This window comes from Misgurnus anguillicaudatus, chromosome 23 (genome assembly GCF_027580225.2).
Source record: "Misgurnus anguillicaudatus chromosome 23, ASM2758022v2, whole genome shotgun sequence".
Taxonomy (NCBI): Eukaryota; Metazoa; Chordata; class Actinopteri; order Cypriniformes; family Cobitidae; genus Misgurnus; species Misgurnus anguillicaudatus.
Window position 1 is genome coordinate 3,114,619 of NC_073359.2, and position 14,531 is coordinate 3,129,149.

General features: G+C 43.2%; 1 protein-coding gene across 1 annotated transcript in view; it reads right to left on the bottom strand.

Annotated features, from left to right (window-relative positions):
• LOC129454237 (uncharacterized) overlaps positions 1–14,531 on the bottom strand; it is a 177,447-nt gene continuing 162,916 nt past the window's right edge. The window contains exons 4-5 of the mRNA XM_073861635.1: positions 725–824; positions 1–473 (exon numbers count right to left, since the gene is read on the bottom strand). Coding sequence (XP_073717736.1) covers position 473; positions 725–824 — 101 coding nt within the window. The 3' untranslated portion in view covers positions 1–472. The remainder of the gene's footprint in view (positions 474–724; positions 825–14,531) is intronic.

The following is a 14,531-nucleotide window of genomic DNA, read 5'->3' on the forward strand; positions in this document are numbered from 1 at the left end:
GTGTCACAAAAACTTTTTTTATTGATTTTAACATTTAAACCAGTTTTTAAAACAGTTACTGACCAATCAGAATAAACTATTTATATGTATTTTTTATGTTTTTATCTTTATTTAACCAAAAATTATTTTTCATTTGTTTATTTTTAAAGAAGCAGAAAATAACTGACAAATTATAAACCTAAATGTTTGGTGTTTACTGTCAGTATCCTTCAGCTGATACAAGTTACGCATTCGTCTCCCGTTGCATCATGGGAAATATGAGTGAATGAGTGTACATCGAATGTACCCTCAAAATCAGAGTGCATTGTGGGTAAAAAGTAGTGAATGAATGTAGGGAATGAAGTTGTTCACTCAAGTTTCGGACACCACTACAAAATGGCCGACACCCAATATAGTGCATTATATAGTGGATAGGGAGCGGTTTCAGACACAGCTATGGACAGACAGCTGATCTACTCACAGACCTGCAACATCTAACAATGACAAACACACAGAAACAGATAATGTTATAAAATCTGACCATTAGTTTATTGTATTATAGAAGATTATAAAGTATTTCTCATCTCTTTTTGTTTTTTTATCAGTTTTGTTTTTAGATGAACTCAGTTTATTCAGCTGATGAAAAAGATGTGTTATCAAAAGTCATACTCTTAAAATCTGAATTCATATCAGAATATTCACTGTATGTTATACAGTTTTGAGTTTTACTTAATATTTTTCTTACCACATCCACAGAGCTTCAATGATGAGAAACTGAGGCAGAAACACCAACAGAGAGAGAAACACTGAGCTGTCGACTGCTTCATTTGTTTTGTCTATTGTATCTGAAAAAAGACACAAACTCAGTTATATTCAGAAAAGGCAGAACATTCAGAATTTGACTTTTCTGTGATTCTCAGATTTCAGTCTCACTGCAGCCGTTATCACAGCGCTACGCAGCAAATAACCATCATGACAGCTGTGTGCATATTTTTAAAATAACACAAAAGTTCTGAGTGATGCGCTATGCCGTTCAGTGCCACTGGCAGCGCTAAAACACTTTCACTTTTGGTTGTGTTAGTACATTTAAAGTACAGCTAGAAATAATACATTTCACCTTGATTGTGATTCTTCCCCAGTAATGATGGTACACAAAACAACACGGCACACCGGCACCTGACTTTGAAACCTGCAGAAGCTGCACCAGTGACTTATTGGACTTATTAGGCAATAACTAACCAAGATGTGTTCTTGTACTTGTAATTTTGACAGACCTGCTCGCTTGAACATTTCTGTAATTTTGTAGCATTTCGCTGCGTTTGTGGCCAGGGCTTTTTTACCTTCTCTCCTCATCCATGTGTTTGTGCTCCCTTTTAATTGCACAATTGTTAGATATAGCCAAAGAGGCAGTGCGTGGCTGTCATTTGGAAATGTAGCATTTTGAAGTAAACTCTGTCTGACTAAGCTTGCGCTATTTAATGTGCACATCTGGTGTGCGTTACCTGCGAGTTGTCCTACACAGACGTGGTGCATAAGAACATGTTAAATAATCGTAACACAAGCACACGTATCTTTATTTTAACCTTTATTTAACCGCAACAATGATGGGATAGCTGTTTATTGATGAATAGATCGCAATTATACATGTCGCATGTTAAACACATGAACGTAAATGTCTTTTAAAGGTTTTAATACAAAAAATAACCATTTCAATACAAATAAAAACAATGCAATTTTTTTACATCAATGTTAAACTGGTGGTCTTTTTCTTCCTCCGTCATCAAAATAGGAAATCGTCATGGCGCCAGCGCAACTGACTTTTAAAGGGGATGAGAGCTGAGACTCTCACTGGTTTATTGCACGTTACACCTAAAACACACCCGTTACTCATTACCAGAATAGGAACAACCCTTTTATACTGTGTGCTTGCCGCACAAACCATTTTTCCAGTCTTTAAATGAGCAAGATTGGATTTAGAGACGCCTTTTAGACTGTGCGCTTTAGGCAAGATCATTAATCAATAATTAGATCATTAAAATATATTTAGATCATTAAAATAGGGCCCTGAATATTCATCATGACTATTGCAATATCAACCGTTATGTTTTTTTGGGGGCATTTTTTTTGGGGGGGGGGGGGGTTGTCTTCAACTTTTCTGCAAATGGAAAAATTTTTGGTGACAGATCTTATATTTACACATATTTTAAGAAAAGGCTTTGAAATGTTTCAAAAACTCAACAATATACCGTGGGCAAATTTACCACCCTTTCATTTTGTTAGTGGCCACTAAATTAAACTGCTGCAAAAATGTATCAAGTGAATTTTTTTTCGTTTTTTTTTTTTTTTGCATAAATTTGTTAACCAACCTCAGTACTGATCAAAACTTACAAAGGTTTACAAAAAATTCCATGATTTTAACTCTTTACTTGCCAAGTTTATTAGTGGTGTCACTAATTTAGGGGGGAAAACACACACAAAATGACTGATTTTCAATATAAAAAGTGATTGTAAACTGGAATTTCTTTTACCTTTTTCACAGTCTTGGGCATGTAAAAGATTAGTAAAAACATTGAAGCTTTGAAGCATTTTTAGTTTTTGAGATTTTTTTCTCCTTCGTTTATTGTTGGTGGCCATTTTTGCCCCATTGACTTCCATTATAACAACACCTTATTATCATGCATTTTTGATTCTTTGTGGTTTTTCCTTTTGCAAAAAGGTAAAATTGGTCATTTTTACTGTTGATCACCATGTGGCAAGATTAATGGTGTCACATGGTGATCAACAGTAAAAATAAATAGTGTAAACATGCACAATTTGCAAACTATGATAAATAGCAATAATCATGTATAGTGACATTATAACAGCCATTGTTATGAAATAATGCAATGTACACAATTAACTTTGTCATGGCATTTTGTAATGTTAACATTACAATAAAAAACACAAATGAAATTAAACAGTAGACATAGACTATAGACTGTTTACTTGTGATTTAGCTGCAATCATGTAAAAAACGTTATAAGTCAGTAGGGCTGTCAAAATGGCTGAACAAGTACATTCGAAATTCGTCCTTGAAAAATAATAAAATTCGAATTATATTCGAATTATAAAGAGCTACTTTATCTTGGAGAAAATACTCCTAAAAGCCCACAAGAGGGCGCAGCACAAAGCCCCAATAATATAAACAAATCATGCACAGCATATTTTTGGTTAACACGAATGTTATAAACACTAATAAATTAAAGATAATTTCTTAAATTCATATGCAAAGGAACAAAAGTGCACATAGATATCTGGAAGTGCACAATGCCTCAACAGCCAGCGTGTGTAGGCTATTAACACAACATAGTCAAGAAACTATCCATGTATACATTTACAAATTATTTTATGTCCCATACATTAATTAAATTTAAAAAGAAAATTACAGAGCCTCAGTTAATACAGAACACAACAGTGTCTTAATGAAATCAAAATTAACCAGTATATTTGTGCACCTGTAAATGTACAAAACGAATGCCATACATAGACAACGCATATTAATATAGGGCATTTTTTATAATATATAAGTAGATACATTTACATGTTTCTAATAAAGACGAATGAATCTTTATTTAAGACAAAATAAGTGGGAAAGATCATTAGTCATTTAAATTTTGTCAAGCTTAAACGCGATTCACAACAACTTATATTATATTTTGTGTGTCCCTTGGTTGAAAATATGTAGAAATATAAGCGAGTAATAATGTACAGAACAGAAATGTTTAACTTACGTGCAGAGCGAAGCCGTTAATAAAGCAGACTCTCCGTAATTAGAAACGTACTGAAACAGTCGAGTTGGCAGATGATCATCATGTTTATATTTCACGCAGATAATGTTGATGAAAAACGTGCATATCAAATGTCCAGGTGAAAGTCAAGTTTCCAGTCAGTCATAAAAATAAAGCCACCGCGGCGCTACATTGCAACTCTCTCATATGCGTTGTGGACTCTGTAGATGCACATATGGTTTTAATGTTGCTAAACAAGCAGCTGTATTATGGCACTTTCGTGTTGATCAGTTATTTTAAACTTTAAAACTGCATTTAGAACCAGACGACACTAATTCTGTCATCTCAGCTAGTTTCACTTTGCGGTTGAATTCCAGTTGATGCTCCAAAAACCAAAGCAGCATCACACAGCCCTTTTAATACGTATTCTGTCCGACTCGTAATCCCCACTGTCTTTTCTTGCTATTTTTCAAATGAATAACGCTGGCTTGCTCCGCATAGTTGGCTGAGCCGCTAACGCTCTGTATAACAATCCGCGTCAGTTACGTCATCATAACGTTGCGTGAGCTTCCTGACACAGATAAATTCGAATGCAAAGTTTTACGTTCGAATATGCATTTTTTTTTACATTCGACGAATATTCGAAATTCGAATTAAAATTTGACAGCCCTATAAGTCAGCAAACACGGTAGGCTACTTTATTGTTATAGGCCTACTCTACACTTGGAAAAAACTTCTTATTATCCTATTACCATCATCTGTAGTTTAGTAGACTATGCAGTAGCCTAATATTTGTATGAAATTGTGAAACATTACCTGGTCATTATCTTTAGAGGTGTATATACGGTTCCCTTTCAGTCGGTCACTACGACGTCACGTCGTGACCGACGAATTGGGAACCGCTTCGCGGGTGACCTATCTACTTCGAGAACTATCAAAAAATGCCAATGAACTTGGCATGCAGGTATTTGCATAATGCCGGCGCCGCCCTGCCAGGTGCGTATATAAGGCGCATAGTACCAAATCAGCTTTATTGCTTCGAAGCCGGCAGACATCTGCTCACGAGAAGCTATTCTTAAAACTGATCTTCGTAGATCCTATTCTGTGGGAAGAAAAAATCTCAGCTTGCTGAAGTTGGTTGGGCAAAGACACCTCAGCGGAGGCTCGCAGTGTTTTCTCCACCCTTTCTCTCTCTCTCTCTGTCTCTTTTTTTAGGACTTGAGTTCGAGTGAGTGCGTTTGCCTCTCCCTGTGTGTTTCACCAGCTCGCACAAAAGAGTGATTTCCCTAAAAGAGCAGCACGTTTGAGCTTTGTGTCTTTTTAAAGACAGCCACTCATTCGTGTCACGGTCGGGGTCAGGGGCGTCAGGCACCAATTTTTTTTAAGGGGGCACAGTGTGCAAAGCTCACAGAAATTTGTGCATACACATACATCAAACAAATTATATTATAGAGCTTTCAGTCTTTTCCATGGCACTTACATTTCTAACATTCTAAACGCCCCTGCCATAGTGCAAAAACCTCCAAAATAAAAGTGTTGACTAACTTTCATATCAAATACTATTCAATCGGATTAATGACATATTGGCATCATATTTACATCTGAAACGGCATGTGTCCTATTTACGTTTTGTTTAATGACTTGTTTAATTCTGTCATTAATGCGTTTTTCACAACAACTGGCAAAAATTCTTCGTACAAGAAGGCCATTCTCAAATAACGAATCTATAACCACATATCAAGCCCGTAGGCAGGGGGGGTTCGGGTGGTTCGAACGAACCCCCCCTCACTGCCAAAAGGTCCAGAATTTAAGTCGTTTTTTCACGTGATTATTGTCATCATTTTAATCAATGCTTGTGACAGATATTCTGGGTTGCTGTTTCAAATTAATATGTTAATTATTTTATTACCATTACCGTACCGTACTCACCACTGAGGTCCCCGAGGTCCGGACCTCTGGCTGCGCAGACCGATCGGCATGTGACGTCTTAGCACGCAAGACCGCACCCCATTAAGTGAGATAAAGTCAAAATGATACCGAGATGACAAATCAAATCAAACCAGGCAGACAGAGGTGCAACACAGAGGTCAGGGGCCTCATTTATCAAACGTGCGTACGCACAGAAGTGTGCGTAAAGTGTGCGTAGGAACAGTTTTACGCAAAGTGTGGAATTTATCAAATTGCACTTATACGTAGAAATGTGTGTAAATATACGCACACCTCTGAGTATGCGTACGCAGAGCATCTAGTGGTAGAATAGCGATACTACACAGGACCCTGTTCCAGTGAGTAAAGAAGTGTCTATTTATTATCCACAAGCAGGTGTTAAAAACGATTAATGTCAGTATGGTAACAGCAAATAATTATAATGATTTATTTGTGATATGTATCTTTATCTGTGAAAGCTCTACATGTGATTTGTATAAATGAAGTCTCCGGCAAATGCTTGACACAGTGCAATAGCTTATCTTGCGTTATTGGAAGACTTGGCAAATAATCCATTCCGCCGGTAGCGCGTTTTCAAAGATCGCGCCAATGATGCTGATTATATATGCTGCTGTTTAAGGTGGAAAGTTGTCCTCCTCCAGTTGCACTCGTTTCACGTCGGTGTGCTGTGACGCGTTTTTTTTCCCTGATAATTTAATGTCAAACAACTTTTTTTATTTCTGAAAGTGTTCTCTCCCCCTTATATTCAATGGAAACTCACTGGTAACATGTTCCCATGTAGATTTGTTTTCTTTTGTTAGTCATTCCTCCCGCACTAAGTAAACCAATCAGGATGTGTTATTAGGATTTATCCTCATCCACAAGTAACTCAATTTCTGTGTCTGTAAAATTCCTCTTTTACGCTCTCTTTGTCATTAATGCGATAAGGGAATAAGCACAACCACGTGACATATAACGGGAGGTGTTGTCACCATACATGGTTCATTGGAGGCGTTTCGGAATGCAAATGACTATGAACGTGCACGAGCATGGTGCTTAAGAACAAGTGGGATGTATCATCAAGGATTACTTACTGATGTGCGTACGAACCACGTGCGCACGTTTGATAAATCCCGATTTTTTTGTACTTAGGCACATTCTAAATTTCATTTGTAAGTACAAATATAGAACATTTTCTACGCAATGTTGATAAATGAGGCCCCTGATGCGCAGTTAGTGGAAGTGCAAGAAAGATGTAATTAATCAAACGTTAGCAGTTTAATGACGAGAAATATGAAATCGCAGTGATTGTCAAGGTTACAAGACAAAGAAACATTACTGCAGCTGTCCAAATATAATGCGCTGCTTTTTACTCACTCCAGTAATTCACTTCCCATTATTCAGCGTGTTTATTAACAAAATTCAATGGCACCCTTTAATTATTGAAGAGATATTTTTAATGTATGATTAGATTCACGGTGTTGTACTGGACTGCTGCGAAGCTTGAACTTGAAAACGCGACGCATCACGTGCGCGGTACAAAGCTTCATCCACCGGTAGCGCGCGTGCACGGAGTTTAAATGAGCATGCACGTTAATCTTTTGGCTTAAACATTTTATTGTATTTGGTCTTAAAGCCCAATAACCAGTTGTTAAAGTTATTAAAGTTAATTAAATAACAAAAGAAGAGAAAATCACTCACTTCTTAGTATAACTTCTTGTTGAGCTCTGCTATTTGAAGTAAGGTTTATCATGGAATTTTGAACTTTTACTAAAGTTACTGCAGTTAACAGGAAGCCTTTTGCTTCATTAACAGACAGTTAATCAGATGTGAGAAGTTTAAAATTCAGACTTGCATTATGTTAACATCTTACAGTTAGTATAATGCATACAGTAATGCATACAGGGCAAGAAGAATATTTCTAATGTGGGGTAATGTGAAGTAATCGTAGATTCATTTATGCTTTTTTTAATAATGACAGTTTTCTTTCATGGGATATGGACCGCCTAAAGTAGCCTTGGCCAACCCATTTACCCATTACTGATGTTGTATTTCAGCATATTACGTGTATAATAAGTATGTTCATGTTGTGGATTAATTTAATAAACTAATTATTGATAGCCTTAAGTTAATTTACTAAAATTATCATATATTCAGTCGCCCAGTGTGCCCAGGCAAAATAATTATTAAAATGTATTCCTAATGACCAACACAAATTTTCGGCATACTGACATGGTTTGAAATCTATAGTTAATTGATCCTTTGGTTTTCTACTGTATTAAAATTCATATATGTAGAGCAGAGAAATAAGATTTTTTCCTGGGGTGCATGCCCTAGAAAAATATATATATGGACATCAGTATTTTTAAAATCCAGCGTACGGCCCTGCTCATAATTAAATACGAAAGGAGGAGAAAAACTGCAAAAAAGGTCCACTTTTTGAAAAAAAGAACCACCCCTTTCAATAGGCTGGCTACGGACCTGCATATGTGTACAAACTCCACCAACCTGTACAAAATCATACTACGATTGCACGGACGTACACTTACTGACAAGAATACGGAAGCAATGCAAATGAAAAACAACAACAATAGAACAATATAAATCATGGTTATTTAAAATGCTTTTCAAATAATTCTTAACTAAGTACAACTCCAGCAACACATAAACTAAAACAAGATAATATCAAAACAAAACAAAACATACTATGACATCCCTTCACAAATCTTGTCACGACAACCGCCCAAACCACTAAACACACAGACTTTTAAATGATGTGATAGAGCACACATATCCAACTAAAACACTAAATAAAACTCTTAGTATAACAGAGCTAAATGCAAAAACAAGTCTTACCTTTTGTCATCGTGCAGTTTTTATTCCACAAGTGGACAAAAACGCGTGCAACAATTCCCAGTGGAAGAGAACATGTTTATTTATCCACAGTGCAAATCATTACTTCTGGAATATGCAATATGCAAAGCGCGAGTGTGGGTAGAACCATGAGTTTGTTTAAATGTTAAAAATACAGATTATAAAAGCAGCGGTCATCATGAGACCTCCTGCAGCGCGAAACTCACTATAGATTGTGTTCGACTTCAAGCCGCGCAGCAAGAACGACAGGCTGATGACGTCAAAGTACCGCGAGGGTGAGTCGAGGAATCATCAGAAGAGTTTGATTTTAAACCGCTTTCGCGGCACGTTGATGTCATCCGCCTGTCGGTTCCAGTGTTATAGCATGAAGTCGAACACACGTGTAAATGATCCTTATTAGTGATGTACCAATGTTTAGATCTGTTCTACTGAAAATATTTAAAATGATCTTTAATGAGCATCATTATAGCCTGTTGATTTCTGGTGTTTTTTCTGAATGCTAGGGTATGGTAACTGCCATACCCTGCCATACGCAAACGCCGCCCCTGTTACTAATATAAGGTCGAGACGGTCACATTTTAAACCATACAATTTCTACACAGAGGAGGTTAACAACACATTACCGTACTGGGGATTTGGAAATGTTGTGAGCGTGTCTTACACGTTTTAATTCCTAAGATAGCAAAAGGCAGCCAGCAGCAACAGCTAAGCTCGTGAACGCGCGCAGACGCTGACGTCTGCGGCTGCGCCGACTGCAGCGCCTGACGCCAGAATAAAGTAATGTACACGATCAAAACATTATCAAAACTCTGAAAAGTGACACGGATGCAGCACAAAATTGACAATTTGGGCATTTTAAACAGATTAAAAGATTAATGGACGCTTTTTTATTTTTGAGGTTGCTTGCAAAATCCATTTGGCTCAAAAATCCGAGGGGGCAGCTGCCCCCTTAGTTTCAATGGGCATGACGCCTCTGGTCGGGGTCGTCTTTTTAAAGATGGATTTCCGTCCGTGCTCCGTTTCTGGATGCGGTGTGTTCATCGCCCCCCAGGATGGCCACAAGCGTTGTCTTTCGTGTCTGGGGCTCCAGCACGCAGAGGCAGCGTTGCGTGATAGCTCATGCCCCATCTGTGAGGGCATGACTATGGCGGATTTGCGGAGACGGGTGTCGTTCCTCCGGCAACGGCCCCCGCCTTCCCAGTTTGGTGCTGCTAAGAGCGCAGCTACCAAACTTGCGAAGGATGACCTCCGTATAACGGTGCTGGGTCGGTCTGCTGGTTCGTCCAGTAGCTCCCAGCGCCCTGATCCTTTGCCAGCGGAGGTCCCGATGGAGACGAGCGGCCCGTGTTCTACGGTGTCCTCGCGCTCTGTCGAGCCTCCACCTGACGCGATGTCCACCGTAACGTCGGAGGGGGGGTTGTCAGCCTCGGACGTCGATCCGGATCCGCTCCCGCCTTCGGGCCAGGTTGCGGGTTCTGCGTTCGACCCTGAGATGGCAGCCATGCTCGCTCGGGCGGCGGAGGCGGTCGGCTTGGAGTGGACTAAACCTCCCCCACCTGAACCGTCGCCTCGATGATTGGTTCTTCGGGGGTGCCAGGGCTTCTCAGTCCTCGCCCCCGGTGCCTTTCTTCCCCGAGGTGCATGAAGAGCTGACGCGGTCGTGGAAAACCCCGTTTTCCGCCCGGAACCGGCCGTATCAGCCTTCACCTCTCACCTCTCTCGAGGGTGGAGATGCCAAGGGGTACACTGGTATCCCGTCAGTGGAGCGCCCGGTCGCGATGCAGTTGTGTCCGGCCGGTGTCGCTTCCTCCTGGCGGGACCAGCCTACTCTCCCCTCACGGGCCTGTAAGCAGTCTTCGGCGCTGTCCGGTGCTGCTTACAAGGCTTGTGGGGAGGCAGCCTCTGCCCTGCATGCCATGGCATTGCTGCAGGTTCATCAGGCTAAGGCTCTGAGGGATCTGCACTCGGGAGGTCACGACTCGGCGGAGTTCTCTGAACTACGTGCGGCTACAGATCTGGCGCTTCGTGCGACCAAGGTCACCGCACGCGCCGTCGGGTCCCCCTCGCACGGTATCTGGGGGCGTGGGAACAGCTTCCCAGCCCGTCGCGTTGGCTTTTACGCACGATTCGTCTCGGCTATGCGATCCAATTTGCCCGGCGTCCCCCCAAATTCTCCGGCGTTCGTTTCACTACGGTGAGAGCTGCCGATGCGCACGTCCTCCGTGCGGAGATCGCTGTCTTATTGGCGAAAGACGCGATCCAGCCGGTCCCTCCAGCCGAGATGAGGTCGGGGTTTTACAGCCCTTACTTTATTGTACCCAAGAAGAGCGGCGGCTTGCGACCGATCCTGGACCTGCGTTCGCTGAACCGTGCACTTCACAGAATGCCGTTCAAAATGCTGACGCCCAAACGCATATTTCCATGCATTCGTCCAAACGATTGGTTCGCATCTATCGACCTGAAGGACGCGTACTTTCACGTATCGATTCTCCCCCGACACAGGCCGTTTCTCCGCTTTGCGTTTGAGGGGCGAGCATACCAGTACAAAGTCCTCCCATTCGGGCTCTCTCTGTCGCCCCGTGTATTCACCAAAGTAGTGGAGGGGGCTTTGAAACCCCTGAGAGAGAGAGGTGTGCGCATTCTCGCGTATCTGGACGATTGGCTAATAATAGCTCAAACACGTCAGACGCTGTGCGATCACAGAGATTTAACTTTAAAACACCTCGCTCGTTTGGGTCTTCGGGTCAACTGGGAAAAGAGCAAGCTTTGCCCCGTGCAGAGAATCTCTTTTCTCGGTATGGAACTGGACTCGATCGATTTGACAGCTCGTCTAACAGAGGCGCGTGTACAGTCGATTCTGACTTGCCTGGATACATTCAAGAGCAAGAGCGCGGTCCCACTGAAACAGTTTCAGAAGCTTTTGGGGCATATGGCAGCAGCCGCAGCTGTAACTCCGCTCGGACTGCTTCATATGCGACCGCTTCAGCATTGGCTTCACGATCGAGTCCCGAGGAGAGCGTGACTGCGCGGCATTCACCGTGTTATCATTACACCTGCGTGTCGTCGCACTTTCACTCCGTGGTTAGACCGTGCGTTTCTCCGAGCCGGTGTGCCTCTGAGACAGGTCTCCAGGCATGCGATAATATGCACAGATGCGTCAGACACGGGGTGGGGGGCCACGTACGATGGGCTTGCGGCTTCGGGGGTCTGGACGACACCCCAGCTGCATTGGCACATAAACTGCCGGGAAATGTGGGCTGTATATCTTGCGCTCGTCCGTTTCAGCAACGAGTTACGGGGCAAAGATGTATTAGTTCGAACAGACAACACTGCGACCGTGGCGTACATCAATCGTCAAGGCGGTTTACGCTCGCGTCACCTGTCGCATCTCGCCCGTCACCTCCTCACTTGGAGAATTTGAGGTCTCTTCGTGCCATTTACATCCCGGGCACGCTCAATGTAGAGGCGGATGCGCTCTCTCGGGCTGCGCGTCCCGGCGAATGGCGACTCCACCCCATTGCGGTTCAGCAAATTTGGAGACGTTTCGGCAAAGCGCAGATAGATCTGTTTGCTTCCCCAGAGACGACCCATTGTCGCCTGTTCTATTCACTAGCCGACGACTCGCTCGGCGTGGATGCATTGGCACACAGCTGGCCGCGAAACATGCGCAAATACGCGTTCCCTCCGGTGAGCCTCATTGCGCAAACCTTATGCAAAATCCGGGAGGACGAGGAGAGCGTGCTGTTGGTGGCACCGTATTGGACAACCAGGAGTTGGTTTCCAGAACTCTCTCTCCTCGCGACAGCCCCTCCGTGGAAGATTCCCCTGAGGAAGGACCTTCTTTCTCAACAAGAGGGCACATTATGGCACCCGCGCCCCGACCTGTGGAACCTCCATGTGTGGTCTCTGGACGGGGCACGGAGGATATGAGTGATTTACCGCAAGAGGTATCTAACACTATTGCTGCTGCGCGAGCGCCATCTACGAGACAGGCTTACGCGCTTAAATGGAACCTGTTTGTCGACTGGTGTTCTTCCCGAAGTGAAAACCCCCGAGAATGCCCGATTAGTGTTGTGCTTTTATATCTCCAGCGTCGTTTGGAGAATAGGCTGTCACCATCCACTATTAAGGTCGATATCGCTGCGATATCAGCTCACCATTTACCCGTAAACGGTAGAACAGTGGGTCAGCACGACCTAGTCATTAGATTTCTCAGAGGCGCTCGAAGACTGAATCCTTCGCGTCCCCCCTCTATTCCTCCTTGGGACCTGTCCTTGGTGCTGAAATCACTCCGGGAAGCCCCATTTGAGCCTCTGCATAGTGTGAGTGTTAAATTTCTTACAATGAAAACATTAACTCTCCTTGCTTTGGCTTCTGTTAAGAGGATAGGGGATATTCATGCATTTTCGGTCGATGAATCGTGCCTTCAGTTCGGGCCGGCTGCATCCAGCGTAACACTGAGACCCCGGCCCGGCTTTGTGCCCAAAGTTCCCACCACTCCTTTTAGAGATCAAGTGGTGAATCTCCAAGCACTGCCTTTGGAGGAGGCAGAACCAGCCATGGCTTTGTTATGCCCTGTTCGTGCACTACGTGTGTATATAGACAGGACGCAAAGTTTTAGGACCTCAGATCAGCTCTTTGTTTGTTACGGTGGTCAGCAGAAAGGAAAAGCTGTCACCAAGCAGAGGATGTCCCATTGGATTGTGGATACTATAGCCCTTGCATATCAAAAGCAGAATGTGCCTTGTCCATTTAATTTACGTGCCCACTCTACACGCAGTGTGGCATCATCTTGGGCACTGGCTCGCGGTTCCTCGCTAACAGACATTTGTAGAGCTGCAGGCTGGGCGACACCTAATACGTTCACAAGATTCTATAGTGTTCGTGTCGAACCGGTTTCCACTCGGGTTCTTTCTACTAACTAGTTAAGAATGCCGAGGGTCGGCTCGTGTGTCGGCTTGGAGCCTCTATTTTGGTGCTGTACAGTTGCACCAATATGGAAGGCCATCGGGGCAAAAACGTCACAAACGTTTTTGCCTCTCCTCCACCGCCCTGATACCTGGTGTTGCGGAGCATCCGCTGTCAACCTATCACTGATGTATTCTCTGTAAACCTGTGTAGGCTAGGCGTCCACATTTGTCCCCTACGTAGGGTTCATTTGTGTGTAAAGTCCGTGGGGTTCTAATCCTCCACGTTTTTCCTTAGCAGAGCCTGCTCTGCACCTCTCAACATACCATGTATTGTTCAGAGACTTTATTTTGAGCAACCTGTCGGTTGTTTCATATATTTTTATGTCATCCATTTAACCTTCTTAGGGGATGGCTTCCGCAGTGTTCTAGCTCCGCTCAGTTTAGACGCTTCCCCCAGTTCGCTGCTTCACTATCGTGGGTTAAGGAACAGGTAGTGACCGGCCTTCTGCATTTTGCCTTAGGTTCCGCCCCTTTATGTGGAGGGCGGAGGGCTTTTGCAGGCACTGGAAGGGTTCAGCTGCAGTGGCGTTTTGGTAGGGATTCCCAATTCGTCGGTCACGACGTGACGTCGTAGTGACCGATGAAAGGGAACGTCTCGGTTACGTATGTAACCCTCGTTCCCTGAAGGAAGGGAACGGAGACGTCACGTCCCGTCGCCACAGTTTGCTGTTCCATTGCTGTTCAGGCCGGGCACTGTTGCTCGGCTTCTCAGCAATAATATAGCTGATTTGGTATTATGCACCTGCGCCTTATATACGCACCTGGCGGGGCGGCGCCGGCATTATGCAAATACCTGCATGCCAAGTTCATTGGCATTTTTTGATAGTTCTCGAAGTAGATAGGTCACCCGCGAAGCGGTTCCCAATTCGTCGGTCACGACGTGATGTCTCCGTTCCCTTCCTTCAGGGAACGAGGGTTACATACGTAACCGAGACGTTTCATCGGACGCACGTGACACACGTCTGGATCCGAACCTTACTTCCGGTTTCGTTTTTTTAATGGTCTGACTAGTTGC